The sequence below is a fragment of the Prionailurus bengalensis genome, chromosome B3 (genome assembly GCF_016509475.1).
Source record: "Prionailurus bengalensis isolate Pbe53 chromosome B3, Fcat_Pben_1.1_paternal_pri, whole genome shotgun sequence".
Classification (NCBI taxonomy): Eukaryota; Metazoa; Chordata; class Mammalia; order Carnivora; family Felidae; genus Prionailurus; species Prionailurus bengalensis.
The window spans coordinates 81,137,181-81,161,073 of NC_057355.1; the positions used below are offsets into that span (position 1 = coordinate 81,137,181).

The following is a 23,893-nucleotide window of genomic DNA, read 5'->3' on the forward strand; positions in this document are numbered from 1 at the left end:
TCCTTAAAAAAATTAAAGTTTAAAAATAAAACATAATTTTTAAGAAGTATCCTGAAGGCAAGTGATTCAGGTTACCTATTTTTCTCTTGTTAACACCATAATATGGCTTAATTTGAGTAGATAATTGAGAGTTGACTACTCAAGATAGATACTTATCAACCAATATTATAAGGTAATCAATCACCCCAAACTTCTAGCTAATCCACCACAATACCTAAGAAAAATTTAAACACCACAAGGCAAGTAGTTACAAAAGAAAAACTACGTCACTTCAAATCAACATACTGACACACTTAAACTTATCTTTTCCATGCACCTTGACATTAATTCTGTTTTATAAGTGTTTCCAAAAAAAATAAGGAGCCTTCTATTAAATCATTAAAAAATTAAAAATAAAACTGCACTTACATCATAACTATAGTCTGCATCATTTGTTACCGTCAAGTCTGCAAGGTCTCCAAGGCCCAGTACACTTAACAAAACATCATCAGAACCCATAATAAATGACTTGCCTCCTCCAGATGGAAACGTTATTGGTTCAGCTATAAAGAACAAAACCGCTTCTTAAATGCTGAAAAATCATACAGTACAAGACAATATTGTGGGGGAAATGTAAGCACTTAACAGTTACAATATTAATATAATTAATTTTTATTTTCCCACTTCCCTCCTATTTCTTCCACTCAAAAAATCCTATTACTGAGTAGTAATAAACAAATGTTTATTTGCATATTTATAAACTGCAACATAATCTTCCACAAATCAAATATGCACTAGATATATTATTCCAGGATGGGACGTGGGGGCACAAAGTTTGTCTATTTAAATCACTTTTCACTTTTGTACAATTATAACTATACTATTTTTTAAACATTACAGCTTGTTAAGTCCTTTTGCTTTGGATCATATTTGCTTAGAAGTGCTAGGTATTCTAGTCCCTGATAAAAATTAATGTAAGCATTCAAATGTAAATGGTTTCTAGTCTGCAATCGAGTTTGTAAGTTTATCGAAATGAAGCCTTACATTGCTCAGATTACTCCAGGAACAGCAATGTTCTAGGAAAAGGGCAGTTCTACAACCAACAATGTCAGCTTCCTTTCCATAAAAGGTTAATCCATGTGATGTTCAGAATGCCTTCCAGTTTTCAAGCTTTGACTATAATTTTTTATTTTAACTTTCCTTTTATTTACCATACTTCTAAAACAACTACTCTATATTAACTAACTATAGAACTTTAAATTTGTTACTTTGATCAATTAAAATCAAACTGCCATAATCAGAATAACTATACTATTTTATAAATATTTTGCTCCAACAGTTACAGTATAAGCAATAATTCTCATTATTTCATACATGCTTTGAAAGCAAAATTTTAATCTGAAAATGCAAGAGGAGGAAAAGTACATGTCATTGTAATACAAAACAACTCAACATATCAAAACATTTAAAATTCATGATAAAATTCAAAAGAGAAACATCATATAAAAACTCAAGCTAATTATTAATTCTGAAAAGTTCCTATGAAAAATGATGATATCAACTTAATACACTACAAGCATCACAGGTGTAATGAAATTTGTTGGTCATCACCAATACTACTGAAAATAATTGTAAGATACAAGTCAACTTCTCCTAAATATACACTACTGCAAAAATAGAATTCATCTCTATTTAGAATGTCTTATTTTAGTATTTCTCAAATCAAGCTAAAATATCAAAGTAAGCTATACAGTTTGACTCAAATAGGGTCCTAAATGATGACAATACTAAAATGAAGCTGTGAGTGAGCAACCAATCTAGAGTGAATCTGACAGAAAATATACACAGGTATGCTAGTAGTATTTAATCTTTCAATGATTATGCTTATTGATTATAGTACTGATCCTTCCTACCAATACCTAGTATGCAATTATTGGTAATATCAGAAGCTGCAATGAACTATAAAATAAATTATGTTTTCATTAGGCAATATTTTCTCAAAGCATGTTTAGCCTGTTTAAGGGCGTATTTTTCTTTTAATCTCGTAATTTGTTTGTAAGACAAGTTAGAACAAAATGCCACAATTCCTCCCACTCACAATTACACACTCATTAACACAAATCTTGAATAAAAGCCCAGTAAATCACTTTTAACATAGTAACAAATTATTTTGCATTATTACATATAGTCTTTTTGCAGAGACATTGCTGATTAGCTTTTGACAAATTTAGGGGCATGTAAAAGGAAGTGCCTGGGCAGTATTAACTACTTTTAACCATTTCTAATTAAACACATTACTACATTTCTCCATCTCTCTCTATATACATATATTTACTTACATACAGCAAGCTATATTGTTCATTCAGCATTACATATGTATCTAAAAGAAGTACTAAAAAAAATTTTTTTTAATGTTTATTTTTGAGAATGACAGAGCGTGAGTGGGGAGGGACAAAGAGAGAGGGAGACACAAAATCTGAAGCAGGTTCCAGGCTCCAAGTTGTCAGCACAGAGCCCGATGCAGGGCTTGAACCCATGAACTGCGAGATCATGACCTGAGCTAAAGACGGACATTTAACTACCTGAGCTCCCCAGGTGCCCCTGAAAGAATTATTTTAAGCTGTATTTCTACTTTCCATAACGACCCATCACTGGGGCATACAGTAATCACAGTAAATAGATAACCTAAGAGATTTCATCAAGCAACTTAAGAATACTAGTATTATTTATTATTGAATTTCCTTTTTTTGAAATCTTAAGGTCTACACAATGGGATCTTACAACAAGGTTCTTTTCATATTTCTAGAACTAATTCTCCTTTGTATGGACACAACAGACCAAGGAAACCAGTAGCTCATATATCAAAAAAAAACTCTTCCTTTCTTCAGTTTTATCAAACCTAAAGATCACAGCCCAATAATTGATCCCATTTACTTCAGTGGTGTCACTGTATATTTTAAATCTTTATTTAAAACAATCACTATTAAGTCATTCGGTTAAGCATCTGACTTCAGCTCAGGTCATGATCTCAGAGTTTGTCAGGTCTAGCTCCACATCAGGCTCTCTGCTGTCAGAGCAGAGCCCACTTCAGATTCTGTCCCCCTCTCTCTTTGCCCCTCCCCAAACTGCTTGCTCTCTAAAATAAAATAAGCATTTAAAAATAAAGCAGCGGGGCACCTGGTGGCTTAGTCAGTTAAGCGTCCAACTTCAACTCAGGTCATGATCTCCAAGTTCACAAGTTCGAGCCCCACACCAGGCTCTGTGCTGACAGCTCAGAGCCTGTAGCCTGCTTCTGATTCTATGTCTCCCTCTCTCTCTCTGCCCTTCTCCCACTCATGCTCTGTCTCAAAAATAAATAAAAACGTTAAAAAATAAAAATAAAATAGAAATAAAAATAAAAATAAAGGGGCGCCTGGGTGGCTTAGCTGGTTAGCATCCAACTCTCGATTTTGGCCAGGTCATGATCTCATGGTTTGTGGGATTGAGCCCTGCAGCAGGCTCTGTGCTGACAGTGAGGAGCCTGCTTGGGATTCTCTCTCTCCTCTCTCTCTCTGACCCTACACCCGCTTGCGTGCCTACCCACCCACTCGCTCACGTTCTTTCTCTCAAAATAATAAATACACTTTAAAATACCAAAAAGCCTGAAAATCTACCAATGACTGGTTACGTTTTGTTTTTTTTTTTTTAATGGTCTGGCTGAAAACATTCTGTCTTTATAAATATTTGCAATATGACATGGAATTCAACAGGAAAGCATCAAGTTGGAGACTGCCACTGAAACAAGAGGTTATGAACTCTAATGTTCACGTCTTAGCTCTAAGTCCAAGGTGATTTGCAACTTTTTTAAATAACAAACTCTAAAAATTTACCCTTTAAAATGTGTAATTAGGTTTGTGCTTACTGGCCCCCTTCTCCTCCTACCATTAAGAAAGAGTCAGATCACTGACCTAAATTTTTCCTTTAAAAAGGACACATATACAGGGGTGCCTGGGGGGCTCAGTAGGTTGTGTCCGACTCTTGGTTCCGGCTCAGGTCCTATCTCATGGTTTCGTGAGTTCAAGCCCCGCATCAGGCTCTCTGCTGTCAGTGCAGAGCCACTTTGGATCCTCTGTCTCCCTCTCTCTCTCTGCCCCTACCCTGCTCTAGCACATGCTCTTTCTCTCAAAAATAAACAAACATAAAAAAAGAAAAGAAAACACCTCCTAAAGTAAAACAGGAAAATAGAGATCTGGAAAAATCTGGATCTGGAAAAATCAATACACTGCTATTTTTCATGCTTTAATGTATTTTGTTTTGGTTTTATTATTTTAGAGATTTTCTTTATTCTACCTCAAATTTTCTCACAGTTTATGACAAATGGTAAATATTACATGCAGAGATGACTATAAGGAAAAATGCAAAATTATTTAACTTTATGAAAAATGTGCTACTCGAGAAGTCTTAAAAAAAAAAAGAGGTATTCAAAAACATTTAACTGGGGCATCAAACTCCCTTATACAGCAAAAGCAGAAACAACAATGAAATGCAGTCTATAGGCCAAATTATCAGATACTGAATTATCCTATATCACAATAAACCTTTGGCAAGAATTCAGTCTCATTACTTAGAGTTATAACTATCTAGACCTAGATTTCTAAGTGATTCAAATACATCTATAGATTTTCTGCTGTAATCAATTTTGGTAAAAATGCCTTAAGCAGTACTTTCATTTCCTACACATTTCTAGCTTAGGCACATTTTAGAAAATTCATTACTAGGTAAGTATATCTTTGGTACCAAGTTAAACAATAATGCTGTTACCTTTTTCTAGAATAATTAAATTGGCCATTTGTTCCATATATTTTTAGAAATTATATATATAAAGTTCCCAGTAAATGTTTGGCATTTAGTTGTCTCCTAAAAAGCAGTAGTTACATTATCAGTAGCTAAATTCAAGCAAAATGACAAAATGACTAGTTTTTTTCCAATATGTACTATTTAAACTCCTTTTTTAAACTACTGTGTTCATGCTATTAGATCTGTAAGCTAAAGTTGGATTCCAGGAAAGTACTCTGAACTGACCGGCAGAAACAACTCCATCTAACATTAAAAACAAAAATAAAATCTGCAGACATAAAAGCCAAAAATTCCAAAATCCCTAAGACAATTATACAAAGAGCTTGCCCAACACCTTCTCTGAAGATTATATAAGCTGATCTTCAGCATTTTAAAACAGCAGCAAATTTCACAATATTAAGGAGATATGATTTTGGAATTAATGTCTTTTGTAATTTAAATAAACCTGGTAGCTATATTTTGTACCTTCCTTTGCTCTTACAACTTCATGATCAGTCATTCTAATAGAGGCTGAACTAGACTGACTAATCATTTGTGAAGGGATAAGGGGCAGCTTATCTCCCAGATCAGCTATCTTGTGATAGAGTTTTGTCCTGCTGACCCTATAAATTAATGTCAGCAGTATAGGTTCATTTATTGGCTACTGCCTGACTTGCTAGCAGCCTTTAAAACTAATTTACTAACAAAACAGGCTTTTTGAAAGAAGTTCTAGTTATAAAAATCTCAAATAATTAAATGTCTTCAATTTTCCAAGCCATCCCTCCAGAAATATTAAAAAGATTTAAATACTTAATACATTCACAATTTCTGTAGAGAAACAGATATTCACTATGTTTTACATCTAAGTATAAAACTGAGTATTCGGTCACTCAACCAAAGTTCTGTAAGCTCAAAGACACAGAAGGTACTCTTAAAACAAAAGGAAATTTTGGTATTTAAGATTAAAGTTTAACAAATCACAGAATAAAACATGACTGTTTTCCAAGTTAACTATCTTAAAAAGTTAACCAAGAAATAAGTACACATGATTTTTATAAGAGTGCTACAATTAACTTTCCCTGGTGTTTATGTGAATATTTTCCTACCATATTTACACAAATGTGTCATTAACAAATTAACCACAATTTTTCTCAAAAATTTGCTTCATTTTCCCAAATTTGCAAAGCCTAATTTACCCATGAGCTGAGATTCTCAGTATGAAAAGTCAACACTGTCATAGGCTGTAAATTTAAGGGGAGAATTTCAGCTGTAGCCTGGAAAATTCAGGCCAAAATATATAAAACTCAAAAGCATCTGCAGTACTGTGGGATCTTTTTAATTCTGAACTTCAGAAATGACAGAACTGTTTCTCATAATTTTGAAAGAAAATAGCTTCAAGAGGGGCGCCTGGGTGGCGCAGTCGGTTAAGCGTCCGACCTCAGCCAGGTCACGATCTCGCGGTCTGTGAGTTCGAGCCCCACGTCGGGCTCTGGGCTGATGGCTCAGAGCCTGGAGCCTGTTTCCGATTCTGTGTCTCCCTCTCTCTCTGCCCCTCCCCGTTCATGCTCTGTCTCTCTCTGTCCCAAAAATAAATAAAAAAACGTTGAAAAAAAATTAAAAAAAAAATAAATCAGTATATAACTTTATAAAAAAAAAGAGAATAGCTTCAAGAATGTCAGAAAAAAATAATTTGGAAAAACAAAAGAAACTATTATAAGTTAATATCAAGTAAAACAAAACAGGCAAACCCAAGGTCACACATCATGACCCTGTATTTACATTAATGGACTGGACAGCTGTATAATTATTAAATTTCACTATGGGTTTTAAAATATTAGTAACTCTAAGGGCACCTGGGAGGCTCAGTCAGTTAAGGCTCTGACTTTGGCTCAGGTCATGATCTCATAGTTGCTAAGTTCGAGCCCCAAGTCGGGCTCTGTGCTGACAGCTCGGAGCCTGGAGCTTGCTTAAGATTCTGTGTCTCCCCCTCTCTCTGCCCCTGCCCTGCTCATTTTCTCTCTCATCTCTGTCACACTCTCTCTCAAAAATGAATAAACATTTAAAAAAATTTTTTAAAAAGAGTATCAGTAACTCTACAGGAATTATCATTCATCTGTGTATCCCTCCCTAACAGAATGCTACGCAGTGAGGTATTAACACTTAATGTAAATTGGTGAAATCTTACACATTTATTGGCTTAACAGTAATCCCTAACTTCTTAGAAAGTATCTCTACTCCTGGATGGAGGTATGCCAATATGTCAAATAGTCTCAATTTTCTAAAATAGTTACCATGGAGATTTAGATGAGGATTTTCTCTGTGACACTGAAGTGAGTGCAAATTCTCTAATAAATGAAAAACTGTCAACTGGATGTCTAACCATCAATTAAATTCAACATGAAAAAAAAAAAATGTTATCCAGGGGCACCTGGGTGGCTCAGTCAGTTGAGCGTCTGACTCTTGATTTCGGCTTAGGGTCCTGATCCCAGGGTTGTGGGATCAAGCCCCAGGGCTCCATGCCCAGGGCATGCATGGAGACTGCTTGGGATTCTCTCATTTTCCCTCTGCCCCTCCCCACATACTCTGTAAAGTAAAAAACACAACAAACAAAGATTTAATTAAAAAAAAAAAAAAGGTTTAATAATTAAAAAAAAAAGTTAGTTATCCTTACTCACAAAATAGCTCTCCTTTGTAACTTTCCCATTTATGAGTGTCGCCACCATTGGTCTGGTTTCTGTTCTAAACTTCTACACTACATTTTAACAATTCTTCTTCAACTTTTAAAATGGGGGTGGGGTGGGGTGGCTGTTTTTAAAAAGAATTCTCCTTTATTATTCTTCAGATTAATCTCCTCTTTCTGTTGACTTTATTTTAATAAAAGCTTTCACTCTTATCAATTACTGCCATAGATTTCCTAATTAGTTTTCCTACCTCCCAGCTCCATTTATCTTTAATCAGATTTGCATACCATAGCCAAATGAATTTTCTAAAATTATCACAATTATCACCCCTTACTCAGAAACCACAAGTGGCACTTCAACATTCTTTGGATCAAAGCTAACTAAAATCTTGTCCTTCATCTTACATGTGCTTCATGATCTGTTCCTATTTTTCCTATCCAATCTTATTTATCTTTTAATGCTCCATGACAACAATCTCCCTGATTTTCAAGTCAAAGCAGTTTCCCTATGTATCAATATTCACTAAAGTTTATTTCTTCCATATTTTGTCCTCAGCTATTCTTCAGGAAAGTGTAAACACTTCCTACACACACACACACACACACACACACACACACACACACACACACAAAGTTCTATCCTCTAACATGCACTTCAACCTATCACAATTCTACCCATTCTTTCAAACCAGTTCCATCTCCTCTATGGAGCCTTTGCTGACCTTTCCCTGCTCATTCTTATTATACTTGTATGTACCATAACATTTGAGTTTATTAGATATTACCTTACAGATAATTTCATGAAAAGTAATGTCAAAAACAATAAAGATGAGAAAGGATTTTATTACAGATGTGAAGTCATAATCTTCCTGAATACACAGACTGAAAAATGTGGAAGGAAAGGAAAATAGGAGATAACATGAAAGTTATTATTTAAACTGAAGAACCCAAATTACGTAGTAACTTTTTTTTTTTTTTTTTTTTTTTACTACAAACATTAGTCTTTTTGTGGCATAGTGCCAAGTTCAGGAGAAGATGTAAGAACACTGCTTTAATTCTAGTTTCTCAAAAATTGCTACAAGATCAAAGCAGATTTCATAACCAGATATGTCTTATTTAGTCCCTAGTTTGTAGAATACACCTCAAATACAAATTTAATGTGTCTTCATTCTCTTTCTAAATCTATCCGAGATCCTAAATATAATAAATGCAACAAAATACAATTTCAAGTAAAAAATCTGAGTCTAATTAGCAGTATTCAGAACACTGTAAAGGTATTAGTAAAACAATACTATACACATTATAAAAACATTCAAGGGCCTAATTGAAAACTCATTAAGCATTTATTAAATAAAATCTGATTCTTAATTACTATTGGACTCCACAGAAGGAAAAATAACTTTACAACATGGAAAACATATTTACTATGAATTATAAAACAACCCACCTACCTCCTAAACCATGGCCATCAAATCTATACAAATCACAATCCTCTAAACAGATTACAGGACAATGAAACACATACTAATTATGCCACATGTAAGCCAAACTATGGACTGATCAGACTGCTGTGTTAGTGTTTTTAAACCTATACATATTCTCAATCACACATATTCAGGACGTGTGAAATCTACCTTTCTATAGACTGTATTATTCTAAATAAAACAGTACTTTTTTTTTTTAACTGAATCTAACATTTTCCTTTTCTCAAAAGAACCCTGTGTTTATCAAAACTTATATTCTGAAGTGAAAGCAACCGTTAGTAGGCAATCTGGAAAAGGTAAGTTTATTTTAAAATAAGGATTTAGCTGGGGCACCTGGGTGGCTCAGTCAGTTAAGCATCTGACTTCGACTCAGGTCATGATCTCAAGGTTTGTGAGTTCAAGCTCCAGGCTGGGCTCTGTGCTGACAGCTCAGGGCCTGGAGCCTGCTTCAGATTCTGTGTCTCCCTCTTTCTCTACCCCTCCCCCACTGGCTCTCACATGCTCTCTTTAATAAATAAATATTAAAATTTTTAAATAAGGATTTATATCATGTTTACTAGATCTGTTTTACTTTCTAGTATTCTAACTAGAATAAAGTTTTCACATGATAAAATATCATCTTAAAAAAATAACATCACAATTATAAGGAAAATCAACTAGTTTAGCCACAAAGGGATTCTGCAGTTTTAAAAAGAGTACTGCTCTAAAGAGTATCAATCTGATACTTTCTGACCCTTGTCAAAATGAATTAGTTAAGATATTTTCTCAGGGTCGGGGCGGGGGGCGGGGGGGGGGGGGCGACAAAAATCAAATAAAGAAAACTGAGTTGATGAAGTGAATGGTTGGTTTTAAAGATGTGAAATTAAAGCAGGAAATATAAAACCAACCACACCCTTTTGCTATGAAACAACTGCTTTTTGTCTCTGATTTGATGCAAAAGACAATACTGAACTGTTTTATGAGCTCTTCAAATTTATACTATACTCCTAGACAGAAGCAGCTTAAATATCAAAGATATCTCATCGTGTGTGCCAAATTGTTTTGAAACGCTTACAAAATGTTATTGCTGCAAATGAATAATTTCTCCTTAAATGCTAAAATGTTCAAAATACAGATATTTGGACAAAATTCAGACTTGACAAAATGATTACATTTTCTGGTCATGGTTTGTCATCTTGGATCTGGAAGAACAAGTGACAAACACTCATAGGAAATGTAAAAAAAATGAAAACGAGAAAACAATCCAGGGACACTCACTTATAATTTATATTTTAAAAATACTGAAAAAAATAAAGACTTCCCTTTTCCAATGTACTGACAATCAAATCAAAAGATGTACAGAAATTCAATTAACACTAGGAAAGAAGGGGAATGAAAATCATATTCTATACACTGAAAAGACCGGAAAGTTGGAACAAATGACACTCATTAGGAAAACTAAGTTCATTCACTAAGAACCAGAACTGTAAACATATATATTCTCAGAATGTGAATCTTTGAAATGGGAAAAGCCTATAAATCACTTGAAGAAAAGATACAAAATAATCTAATTTTAATAAGCTTCAATTTTAAAGGTCTTAAATAGCACAGGAGTAACAAAAGGGCATTGAATAAAAGCATCTATCAAAAGAAAATACACCATAATCCACAATTTAAATTTTCCACGTTGAAAAAAGACAAAAATCAAAGGAAATCTTAAAAGATTTTTAACTCCTCCCTCATATTGTAAATAAAGGTTTCAGATGCTTCACACTTTAATTTTTATTTTTTAGTGTTTATTCATTTTTAAGAGAGAGACACAAGCAGGGGAAGGGCAGAGACAGAGACAGAGAGAGAGAGAGAGAGAGAGAGAGAGAGGGAGAGAGAGAGAGATACAGAATCCAAAGCAGGCTTCAGGCTATGAGCTGTCAGCACAGAGCCTGACGCAGAGCTTGAACCCACTAACCGTGAGATCATGACCTGAGCTAAAGTCAGATGCTTAACCGACTGAGCCACCCAGGCGCCCCTCAGATGCTTCACACTTAACCTAGATGCTACACTCTGATTTTTGTTACTTACACATTCTTACTGAGGTATGAAATACAGTAAAATGGAGACCATCAAAAATTTTTCTAGAAAAATCATACCAGACCAAAATATTAACACAACTAATTTAGATCCTTCCCCTTGACTCCCTTTGCCAATTATAGAACTCTTAAGAAATTATTAAAGAATAAAAGAAAACTGAGTTGTAGGTAGATAACAGTACTACATCACTTAATTTCCTGATTTTCATCACTGCACTGTGGTCACTTAGGTAATGTTTCTGTGGTCAGGTAACATATGTTAAAGCATTTAAGGAACAGCACGGTTACAACCTGTTTTCTGAACTGTTCATAATAATAAATGCATGTATTTATAGAGAAGAAAGAATAAAGCAATGTGGTAAAATATTGACATGTGGGGAACCTGGGTGAAAATTACATGGAATTCTTTGCACTTTTCTTGCAATAGCACTTTTCCTTAAGTATTAAATTATGTCAAAATAAAAAGTTAAAAAGAAAAGGAAGCTTAACACTTAGGAAGTCAGAGAGCAAAATAACTGCATCAAGTCTCTTTAGTTTCATGATCTTTGCTTTTAGAAGTATTAACAGATAGGGGCGCCTGGGTGGCTCAGTCGGTTGAACATCCAACTTCAGCTCAGGTCATGATCACACGGTCCGTGAGTTCGAGCCCCCCGTCAGGCTCTGTACTGACAGCTCAGAGACTAGAGCCTGGAGCCTGTTTCAGATTCTTTGTCTCCTTCTCTGCCCCTCCCCATTCATGCCCTCTCTCTCTCTCTCTCAAAAATAAACATTAAAAAAATTTTTTTTATTAAAAAAAGTATTAACAGATAAAGTGTATCTCCTAAGTATATCTCACTTAGCATGACATGAAATTAATACTGAATTATATCTACAATCTAAGGCAAAACTGTCACTTTTAAGTCATTTTCTTTTGCCTCAGGTGGAAAGAAAAGGGTAGAGTGGAGTAGTCAAGTTAGAAGACATGCATTCGTTTCTTAGCTTTGGATTTTAGAATTCTTTCCAATTAAGAGTCAAATCATGGTTGAATCTTTTTACAAAGTTAAAAAGTTGATACGCTCACCTTTTTTTTTTCCTTTTCATTAAAAAAAATGCATTTAGGTTGGATTACATCTGCTGAATGTATGTGCTAAAATTAGCAAATAATTTTCTTCCCTCTAAAAATCTGTAGAAACGTAGTTCTATGGTCCAGTGGGTCTAATTCACTCACATTTTGGGATAAAGGAAATAAAGAAATCAAAAGACTTCAGTTTATGAATTATTCTATCTTTTACAAAGCTATATCTGATAAAATAGCAGAATAAAATCCAACAAAGATAGCTAAAAAGAATAAGAAAATTCATGAATTATCCTTTTCACATAAAATTAATCTTTGTATTCATATGATGATCTACCTAGATTAAGACATTAGAAGTTATGATACATCAATTTAAAAAGTAGGGGAGCCTAGTTGGTTAAGTGTCTGACTTTGGCTCAGGTCATGATCTCACAGTTCCTGAGTTCGAGCCCCGCACTGGTCTCTGTGCTGACAGCTCAGAGCCTGGAGTCTGTTTCAGATTCTGTGTCTCCCTCCCTCTCTGCCCCTCTCCAGCTCACACTGTCTCTCTCTTTCAAAAATCAATAAACATTAAAAAAATAAATAAAAAGGAGTTTTTTTTTCCCCCATTAAATTTTATCTTCATATCAGGGATTCAGAGCCAATATGCTCACATTGAACTCTACATTGAAGAACAAAAAGATTTAATTTAAATTCACAGAAAAGTGCAAAAACAAACACATTATCTCCTAATTCGTTACTAAGACATTTTGCTGGAAGCCTCACCTTTTTATCTTTCTCTTTATATAGGTAACTTGACATTTATAAAAACATTAAAAATGAGAAATAATCTGAAGGTCTAACTAATGGATGCCAGGTTAAATCTACAAAATACAATACTATGGAGCCACTAAAATTGTATTTCATTCACAGGACTGTGAAGCATTAAGAAAAAATGACTTAAAAACAATTTAATAATATTCTTGTTGAAAAATGAAAAAAAAAAAGATACTTAGAAAAACATGGAAAGATAGATTGCTAAATATTAATCTCTAGGTAATAAGTTTGTGGGTGTTTTTCATTTTTTTCTTTTTATTTCTATATATTATACTTCTTATACTGTCTGAATAACAATCATGTGTTATTTTTATGGTTATATAAACAAAGTTAGTTCCTTTTTTGAAAAAAACAACATAAAATCAAAATTAAAAGGACCTGGCTAAATAATACAGCACATATCTAGATAATCAAACAGTATTGAGACATGAGAGCCTCAGGCATGATGGCTCTGTGGGCCCCAGCTCCTGATTTAATCACAGCAACCCCCTTTTGTCTACTTCACATAGTTCTCCAATCTTATATTTGACAACAGGGTACTTTTTTTCAGTTAAAAAACAAATGAAAACATGTTATACAGCAGGAACATTTACTGACATGAAATGATATCTTCTATGAAGTGTCAACTACATAGACAAATAACAAAACTGTTCATAATATAACCTAGTTTTAAAAGTTAATTAAATTAAAATTTTATGGGGGTTTTGAATTTTAGTTTCAGTTCATTTGTTTCTAATACTTCTTAAATAAGTAAATATATTTTAAAAACATAAAACCATTTTTTAGAAACAGTTAAAGCCTACAGCTAAAAGAGACCTTAAATTAGCTTCTATCTTCTTTCTAAACCTGAAAAAGGTATAGATCTAATGACAGCAGGGAAAAAAATGTATTTATTTTAAATTAAAGCAACATTATCTAACATTTTGGAAAGAAACCTTCAGCAGATGAGTCAGTTCATGAATAACATACATTAAATAAGTAATCTAATATTAAACTACTTCATTTCATTAAAAAAAGACCTAAATCCCAAAATTCTAATGTCATGGTGTCTGTATTACAATAGTCGTCATGCGAAAAGTATTTCATACTACACATGCATAAATTATATAGGCAAGTGATGTTAGAGCTGAACACAGCCCCTGCCCAGCACTAAATTATTTAAATACAAAAAGTTCACTGAATAATCTGAAACTTCTTATAGGACAGTTTTCATTCACATGCATAACAAATTAGCATAATGTTATAAAAGAAAATTGTGTAACAGATAAAGTCCCCAAAACACATTTATTAGCTTCCACAATAAATTAAACCATTTAAAAGAGTTTTACTGAAAAAAACTTATACCCATTTCCACTACACTCGCTATTTTATAAACTAATCTATCTGTTCCACAGAAAGGAATATGACAGAATGCCTATATGGTTTTAGTCTTTGCTATTCACTTTGTCCTTGACATAGTCAGAAAAGTTTCCCCAAAATAAGTTTCAAGTGTCTTCATTTCATACTCAAAGGTCTGAAGATGTCGTTCATGTGGCTGTTCTTAAAGTTTGATTCACAAAATGGAAATGAACGATTTCTTTGAGAGGTGCTGTAGCTAAATTTATATGTTTATAGTACAGTGGTTGGACACAATACAGTGAAAAATACTATGAGGTTCCAAATGTTCCTCACTCACTGACCAAACAAACCTTTCTTGTGGCCTTCTGCTACAGAAGTCAAGAAAATATTACCCAAGAGAGATTTTTCTGCTGCATCCTGGTTTGCTGTTGGATTAAGGCCAGAAAGCACTAACAATGGAAAGGTCTTTTGAATTTACTAAATTTAAGGATTCCCAAACTAAAAGATGTAACCTAGATACGAGCTGATTACAGCTGTAACATCCTACTTAAAAAAATAAGGAAATTTATACTTTCTCCCTTCTGAACAAATTTTTATTACTTTTAATTCCAAGGCCAATACTCCTTACAATTTGGTAAACTTTTTAAAGCTTAAAAAAACAAAAACAAAAAACCCTTCCTTGAAATCTTTCCTTCATCCTCAATAACATATTTTAAATGATTTTGCATTTAATAACACATCCTAAATTATATTCAAATAAATTTTAATTATACAACAAAATTTAAAGTTAGCTGCCCAGTACACAAAAACAAAAAAAAAAAACAACACAGAGTTGAAGAATTTTTTTTCTCAAAGATCGGTATACAAAAATTATAATAGAATCTGCACTTACTCTTCACCCCTTTCTTCCCCTTTCGTTCCTTCTTGTACTGTTCCTTCAGTTTACTTATTAGCCCCTGGTCTACATCCCAAACCTCAGTAGGTGGGGAGAGGTCATCTTTATCTACATGCAGCATATTATTAAAAGAAAAAAAATCAGCAGTTGGCAATGCAAGCTGTTGGCAGTTAACTGTTATAGCTTTACATAATCATAATAAAAATGTACTAACAGCATATACCCAAAATACTTTAAAGGTGCAGTTTCAGTTTTGGTATTCACAGCTCAAACTCTAAAAGCCCATCTCACAAGTTTCTATACAGTTAATACTAACAGTTAAATGGTGCTTCATTTCTATGAATCACAAATTTGAAGGTTATTATTCTTTCAATGACTAATATTCAACGGACTTATATTAGAAAACTAACATTATACAAAATAGATCACTGCATCTTTATAAAAATGTTAATAAAAATTATTCAGCCAGCATCATAAAAGCAAATGAATGAATTACATGCGAACTATTCATAAGAGTGCAAGCTGGAAAGGTCAGTGCCATTTTATCGATGAAAATACTCATGCACCTTCTGTCACACTGATTCTGCATGCACGGGATAACTATACTAATGGAGAGGCATTCTAGTCCAATATAATACATACATATAGTTCCAAAATACAATGTCTCAAATAATACATACAAAGCATTCAGAGAAGCCCACCTTGGCCCCCACCCCACCCAAATAGTTCCACATCTCATTACCTTCTTCCATTGGTCTACAACTAAGATTAGCAAAAAAAAACAAAAAAACAAAACTCAAATTCCACTGAAGAATTTTTTTAGGGCTGATTTTTTTTAGGGTAAGATAAAAGCAGTGACAAGCATGGAAAAGTGAAAACATACATAGCTGTACATCTGCTAAAGAAGAAACTTCAGCTATTTTAGCTGAATCACAAATCTGTATTTATTTTAAGTAGATACTTGTGCCTGCAAAAATTTTACTTTATGGTAATCTAGAAGAAAAACAGCATTAAAAAGAAGCAGAATAAACCTAAGTCTATTAGAATTCCTTTTAAGTATTATGGGCTTTTCCTTCATGTGTTTAGTTCTAAAACAGCCACGTTATTAGGAAGTTTAACACTCTGTAAAAGAGTAACAACCAGGAATTTATATAAGCATGTCACTAAATAAAAATTATACCAAAACATATAGGCTAAGTCTATCAAGACTGACAAAATAGTAAGATTTTAGGGAAAAAACACTTGTTACATTTTTGGTAACTCATTATTTTAGCTCACAAGTCTTATAAACTGACTGGGCCTCACTGACTTAATCCATATTCAGTGGACATTAAATAGCCTTTTTCCTCCCCTTTTATAGATTGCTATATCTAGTAAGTAAAAGAAACTCTATTTGAATGACACATACAAATTCAATTACTTACTGTACCCTGGGCCTTTCCTACTATAATTATTATCACTTTCTCCCTTATGGATATACCTATAATCTTAGGTAGTCAGTATATAAAAAGATTAATCCAAAACTTTAAGTTAATTTGCCAACTTGAATTACTTAAAAGTAGGTTGCTTGAGACTGAAATTTACACGTAAGATTATTTGTCAAATCTGCAAATCTTAATACTGTTTGTAATAATGTAGTAATAATGATTTAAACAGAAAATTCACTTTTCGTGTACTCTAATCATGAAGTTTACAGAAAACTGTGTTGTATGAGAAATCCTTCTGTGCACTTACTGAAGACTCCAAAAAAAAAAAAAGTGATGTGAAGAATTAATCATTTGCACTCATCTTAATGAAGCAATTAATTACTTTTAAAAATGACCACTTAAAGTAAGCCAAATGGACACATTTTAAACCTACAGAAGCAAACAAAAAAAATCTTAAGTGGTAAATAATTCCACAGGATCTAAAATTTTAGTAAGATAGCCAGTTTTTCAAAGACCTCTGTAGAAAAAATAAAGCTGTGAGTAACTGTAATTAAAGTAGCAAAGGGTACTGGAGTAAAAAAGCAAAAGAAAATAAACGGGTAAGCCTAAGGAAAAAAACAAGTATTACTTGCAAGATAACCTAAAGTCTAGAAAACAAAGGTTAACTCAAGGCAGTGCAACGAACAGGTTGGTGAATGCATATGTGCTCAGAAAACATCCTGAAACTTGCCTGGTAAGTAACAGCTGATTTGATATTGCTTTTAAGAAATAGTTAAGAGCAAAAAGGAAGAGGCAGCATAATCTTCTACATATTAATTCTGTTTTTTAAAAATCTAGGGGGGAAAAATACCAAGAAATGAGGTTGAATCAGTTACGGGAACTTTTTTGTTTAAAAGGAAACACAAATATGCACACACAAAAAAATGACCCATAACAACTCAAAACCACAAAAACATAAAATTCTTTTATGGTAATGCTAACTATGAAAGCAGAGGAATTATATAAACCTACTTAATGTAACATAAAAATATAACCAACTTTATGCATATATTCAATACTTTAATTATCTATTATATTTAAATATAAACATTCAGATACTAATTATTTTTTTTTAGTCTATACATTTCCACAAATCACAGTTTCAAGTTGGAGGAAAAAAAAACCAAACATGCTCAAAATGCCGAGTCTCCATGAGAGAAACAGCAAATTTAGAAAGCCCACTAACATTTCTGATTAGCAGAAAAACTAAAAACTACCAAAATTAAACTCAGACTACAAATGTAGGTAAGAGAAAAAAACAGGATTTAAAAACTCTCTTAAAAGCAGCAGTTTTACATGATAAAAGGTTTCAAAATTTGATATATCTGAGCAGATTTCTGACATACAAAATAACATATTATCCACTGTGGGTATGTACTGGGTTATGTTTCATTAGGATACATTACTTATTAAAAACAAACCAAAAAAATACTAAAAAATTGCCTTTACCCAATAATTTAAATCTCAAAACCACCACCTTCCCATTTAAGTAAATTCAAATTTAAGCAAATGAGTTAAATAAATGTTATGTCTGTATATCCATCCTCTTTGTTTTAGAAAAACTGAATATAAAACTGTTGAGTAGAAAAGATAAATTCAGAAACACTGCAAAGATCCTTTGACAGTTTTCATTTGTTAAGGAAAGAAATTGCCTAAACCATTTTGTTCTTTTCCTTCTAAAGAACTTAAAATGCTTTAAAGATGTTTCAGTCTCATCTGGAAGGAAGAAACTTTCAGTTACTTCCATTTACACAGAGATTCAGGTCACTCAAATATTAATAGTAAAAGTAAATAACATTTTATAGTTATCATTCACTATTTAGGCCTGCTCCTCACACTGCAAAAGTCTTTGGAAAGAAGGACCATCAACTGTAAACAATATGGTACTTTATTATTAAAGAAATAATGCCATTTTATACAAATTAAATTCCCCAAATTTTTGTATGTTTTTGAGTAATAAACTTCCAGCAATTTTAGGTGAAGAAAGCAGGAATGATGATGTGCCAAGATTTAGCTACACAGATCTTCGAAAACTGATTGTTATCTTTAATGAAAATAATCTAAATATTCCTCAGTAAAACCCCAATTAAATAATGGAAGATATTGACAAAATATTATGAAGCTATTAAAACTGCTGTTGCAGAAGAACAATTAAGTGAAAAGTGTGGGTTATAAATCAGCACTCAGCAAAATCCTTTGTTAACTAAAGATAAATATACATATATAAATGTTAACCATGATTCTCTCTACATAGTGGCATTATAGGTAATTTTTAATTTCTTCTTCATGTGTCTGTGGGTTCTAAACCTGAAATATACATGTTATAAAATAATTATATATATATAATTTAAATGTATTTATATAATTATAAAATAACCTGCGAAAAAAAACCCAGTACTTTAGAAACTACTAGAAAAAAAAAAAAAATAGGTATCTCCAACACTTGAATGGGTTGCACAAAGAAGCTTAACAAAAACTTTAATACTTTTACCATGTCTCCTGAGCAAGGCTAATTTTTAAGAAAAGTAAACTAGAACATAGCCATTTTCAAGTAAGTACAGAAATGTATAATCAAAGACTATAAAGTAATTCTGAAGTTTTTTCTTATTTTCAACTAATGTGCCTCTTCTCTTTCCACTTAGAAGAGGTAAGTGAAGGTCTGAAACAATGCTTGAGAATTATAAACAGTAAGAAAGCTGGCAACAAAATCCAGATTTTTAAGCGCTTCAAATTGTTATCTGGATAGTTAACAATTATCTTACCTATGAAATTTTATTTCTTCTATTAGCAATATTGGTTCAATATATAAATACAACATTTTTAATAACGTGTTTCCCATCACCAAAGTAGTTTTTAAGTATTTAGTGCTAATTCCTCCTGCAAATAGCTAAGCAACTTTGGTGTTTGACTGAAATATGCGTTAATGTACACAGTAACCTTTTCCGATAAAGCTCGGTAAACACAATGTGTGTTCTACCTGCCAGATAACATGCTTGTATTAAAAGCTGATTAAATGAACAACATATTGGACCTCAGGTTATTATCTTAATATAATTTTTACACTTTTATTTTACTTTCTAATGAGGTTTTCTACCCTGTATAAATAGAAAACTTTTCTTTCAGTTTTGGCTGAATTATTATTAGCATTACATATCATTCCCAAAGGCTAGGCCCTAATATATGCATACTAAATATTGTATGTAATAAAGTTTAATACCTTCACTAAACCTTGTTCAGCATAAAGCTATAATTAAGGATTAGTAGCTTTATTACTTTCTAGTAATAAGTCAGATAATATTATATAGGCATAACAAAAAGAGTTAAGTCTTCTTTAAACCTAGATACATTGCCAAATTAAATAATGGGAATGTTTAAAAGTATATACATGCATGGTTTTTTTTAATCTGCTAAAAAGAAAGGAACTGAATTTATTTCACCTTTAAATCAATAAGCTTCAAAAATCAAAATTTACCAAAAAGTATATATTAAACATAATTTTGTCACCAAACCTAAATAAATTGGTGCAGAACACCCTGAAATTATTCACTACCACTTCTCCTTGCTCTTGCTTAACCGCTACCATACATTCAAATACTCACATTCCACATATAATATTTAATAGCAATATATCTTTAAGGGCTAGATATTATCCCACCCCCATATTTTTTTTTTATCAACTTACCCCATTCTGTGCCATCCCCTGAACTCCGTGCTTCTCCAGCTCCTTCACCATCTTCAGCAGTCACTAAAAAATCAAATTCTTTCAGTGCTTCCTCAGTATCAGGATCATCAGTTAGGTCAGCAGCTAAACCTTCATTACCTATCTGTAAATGGAACATAAGCCAAAAATTATTTTTATCCTAGATTTTAAAGGGGTCCTTTATATGTTTTTAACACCATTAACTTAATTTTTTTAATATAATTTATTGTCAAATTGGCTAACATACAGTATGTACAGTGTGCTCTTGGTTTTGGGGGTAGATTCCCGTGATTCATCGCTTCCATACAATACCCAGTGCTCATTCCAACAAGTGCCCTCCTCAATGCCCATCACCCATTCCCCTCCCCACCCATCAACCCTCAGTTTGTTCTCTGTATTTAAGAGTCTCTTATGGTTTGCCTCCCTCCCTCCCTGTTTGTAACTACTTTCCCCCCTTTCCTTCCCCCCCCATGGTCTTGTTAAGTTTCTCAAATTCCACATATGAGTAACACCATTAACTTTATATTAATACTCCCATTTTTAAATTACTTAAATACACAAAATTTTAGTTTTTGCATGTAGTTCAACAATCACAGATTGTACCCTATATAAATGGTTAACAGCACCATGTGAAGATTACTGTTAAGATGTGATGCAAGTAATGTGGTAGTACAAAATCGTTAAAATACTAAGCAAGAATATTTAAATTCTTTAATTATAAGATTCACAATTACCCTATTTATAGACCCATGCAATCACTTATATTCTGATACACTGTGTTGAATTGATTTCACTCACTGAGAAGTGCCTACGGATTCTATTATTCACAGGGATATGGCATAGCTAAGAAGGATATTAACTGATCTTAGGTCAATAGCTGTGATAATAACAGTGCTATGCATCCCAGCGGGAAAAAAACAAACAAAACGAAAAAAGGGAAAGGATCAAAATCTCTATTCACCCGTGTTACACACATGAAATGTGACAGAAACACTGAGAACTGCAATTACAGCATGGCAACTTTTTTTGAGGAAAGCTGGCATTTTCCCCACATTACTTAATATCCCAAGGAACCAAAACTTAACCTATCCACTTTTTTTTTTTTTTTAACATACTTGAAGTATTCTCGGGGTGACTGGGTGGCTCAGTCAATTAAGTGTCTGACTCTTGACTTAGGCTCAGGTCTCACAGTTCAGATAGAGCCCTGTGCTGGGCTCTCTTAAGTGTGAAGCCTGCTTGGGATTCTCTCTCTCTCCCTCTGCCCCTTTCCTGCTCATGCTCTCTCCCTCTCTCAAAAATAAATAAGCATTAAAAAAAATATATACTACTATGATAATTCAAAAATGGATCGTCTAATTTGCTTATATTTATAGTTAAACCACATCACTGATCAAATAGTTAATCCAGTTTCCTAGGTTACGAGCAAAAGTAAATTTTTATTAATCCTTACCAAAAAACAAGAATGTGAACACACATATTTACAATCCATAGTTTACTCCCTCATCCAGAGTGGGAGTATCCCCACTGTAACTTGAGTTAATTTATCATGTGTTTTACTGCACATGAAGAGTCAGACTTCAGCAGTGACTGTTAACTGTAGCAGCAGTGGAGAGAGGGTTCCTGGTTATTTTTTTTTAAGTTTCAAACCACCAACTAGTTTTATAAAAACAGACCCTTTATGGCTAGTTAGTGAATGATACACCAAATAATAATTTCTACTAAATGTGGGTAATAGTAACAGCTGACTATATATAAAACTTTCATGTGATACGATAAAATAAAAAATGATCAATCACTCTAATGTAGCTTAAGACATCTTGAAAATTTCTATTCCAAATAGAATAGATTTTTTTTTTCAAGGGGAGCAACATGTTCTTTTATTGATGCAAGTACGTCCAGTCACACCACAACTGACATCCTGTGTTATGGTACAGCTTTGTACTCAGAGTTCATCTCAAAATACCAAAACATAGTAAGGTGTGTACCAAATTGGGAAAATAAAGTAGCAAACATAGACACTGTATCAGGTGGGTACTAGGACTGATGACCCAGTGGAGTGCACACTGACATGAAAGCTCCTTAACGTTGTATTCCAAATATATATTCTCAAGTTTTTAGCCTTTCTGCATCTCAAATACATAAAGTAATATGTACTACCAAGATACGATATGTACTATCTAGAACATCTGAAAAGTGCAAAAACACTGTGACAATACAGTGTAAATAATCTTGTTCCACCCAGGGCTGAGGGCGACGTCCATATCGGATTGGGGAGCCACCCCTTCCTGAGGCCTCACCTCCACATCTCCAGGTTCTCCTAGGAAGCTTTGGGAATTAGCAACTAACTGACCCATCCTCACTTGGGCATCTCGGCTGCAGGCTCCTGGGAAGCCAGGCATATGGAGAGAAACAAGGGTGAGTAGTTCTGAATCCGCTTGTGCAGAATGAAAGCCCTGCTGTGAGGGAGAAAGAATCAGAGCAGATGGCCCACCTCTGGCTTTTGAGGGATCAGGACTTGCCCTCCCACAGACACAGTGTGTGTATTAGCTAATAAAAATTAAAAAATGAGTTCCTACTTTGTGTTTATTCATCCGATGTTTATCTTTTCCTTCTGGGATGCCTTCAATCATGTCATTTTCCTCTTCTTCATCACTGTCATCAGCATTTTCTAAAAAATTGAATGTCTCAAGAACATCACCAGAGGGCCTGTCAAAGGGGAAAAAGATGAATCCAGATATTCCAATGGTTAATTCTAACATTTCTTTCTGGTTCCTATTTTAAAACAGTACTTGAAAGTAGTATAGAGGGGCCCCTGGGTGGCTCAGTCAGTTAAGTGTCCAACTTTGGCTCAGATCATGATCTTACAATTCGTGAGCTTGAGCCCCAGGTTGGGCTATGCACTGACAGCTTGGACCCTGGAGCCTGCTTCAGGTTCTGTGTCTCCCTCTCTCTCTCTCTCTCTGCCCCTCCCCTGCTTGTGCTTTTTCTCATAAATTTAAAAAAAATAAAAGGAAGGAAAGTAGTATAAAGATGCAAATGATAACCTACTTATAATGTAACGCCTAAGTATTCTACCCAAGAAAAGATTGTTTTCTGGCTCAAGTAAAAGTGATTAAGTTTTTCCAATGTTTACTGTCCAAAATATTTTTGAGTAATTACTGTATCAAAATAAAATCACATAGTGACAGACACTCAAATGTGCTATTATTTCTCAAAATAAAGCCATCACAAGCAAGCAACTTAAACTTAGCATTTCTTTTTTCTTTTTTTTTCAACGTTTATTTATTTTTGGGACAGAGAGAGACAGAGCATGAACGGGGGAGGGGCAGAGAGAGAGGGAGACACAGAATCGGAAACAGGCTCCAGGCTCTGAGCCATCAGCCCAGAGCCTGACGTGGGGCTCAAACTCATGGACCGCGAGATCGTGACCTGGCTGAAGTCGGACGCTCAACCGACTGCGCCACCCAGGCGCCCCTCTTTTTCTTTTTTTAAGTAAGCTCCATGCCCAACATGGGGTTTGAACTCACAACCCTAAGAGTCACATGCTCTACTGACTGAGCCAGCCAGGTGCCCCTAAATTTAGCATTTCTTAAAGTTTTA

The 23,893-nt window shown here is 33.7% G+C and overlaps 1 protein-coding gene across 4 annotated transcripts in view; it reads right to left on the reverse strand.

The window, feature by feature from the left end:
* STRN3 (striatin 3) overlaps positions 1–23,893 on the reverse strand; it is a 107,106-nt gene that overhangs the window by 20,057 nt on the left and 63,156 nt on the right. For 2 of the 4 annotated variants that reach the window (XM_043554331.1, XM_043554333.1), the window contains exons 6-9: positions 22,870–22,999; positions 20,276–20,417; positions 15,125–15,235; positions 409–542 (exon numbers count right to left, since the gene is read on the reverse strand). In XM_043554331.1, the coding sequence (XP_043410266.1) occupies positions 409–542; positions 15,125–15,235; positions 20,276–20,417; positions 22,870–22,999 (517 nt within the window). Of the gene's footprint in view, positions 1–408; positions 543–5,280; positions 5,418–15,120; positions 15,236–20,275; positions 20,418–22,869; positions 23,000–23,893 lie in introns of all 4 variants that reach the window. The other 2 variants (XM_043554334.1, XM_043554332.1) reach the window with 2 other exon arrangements.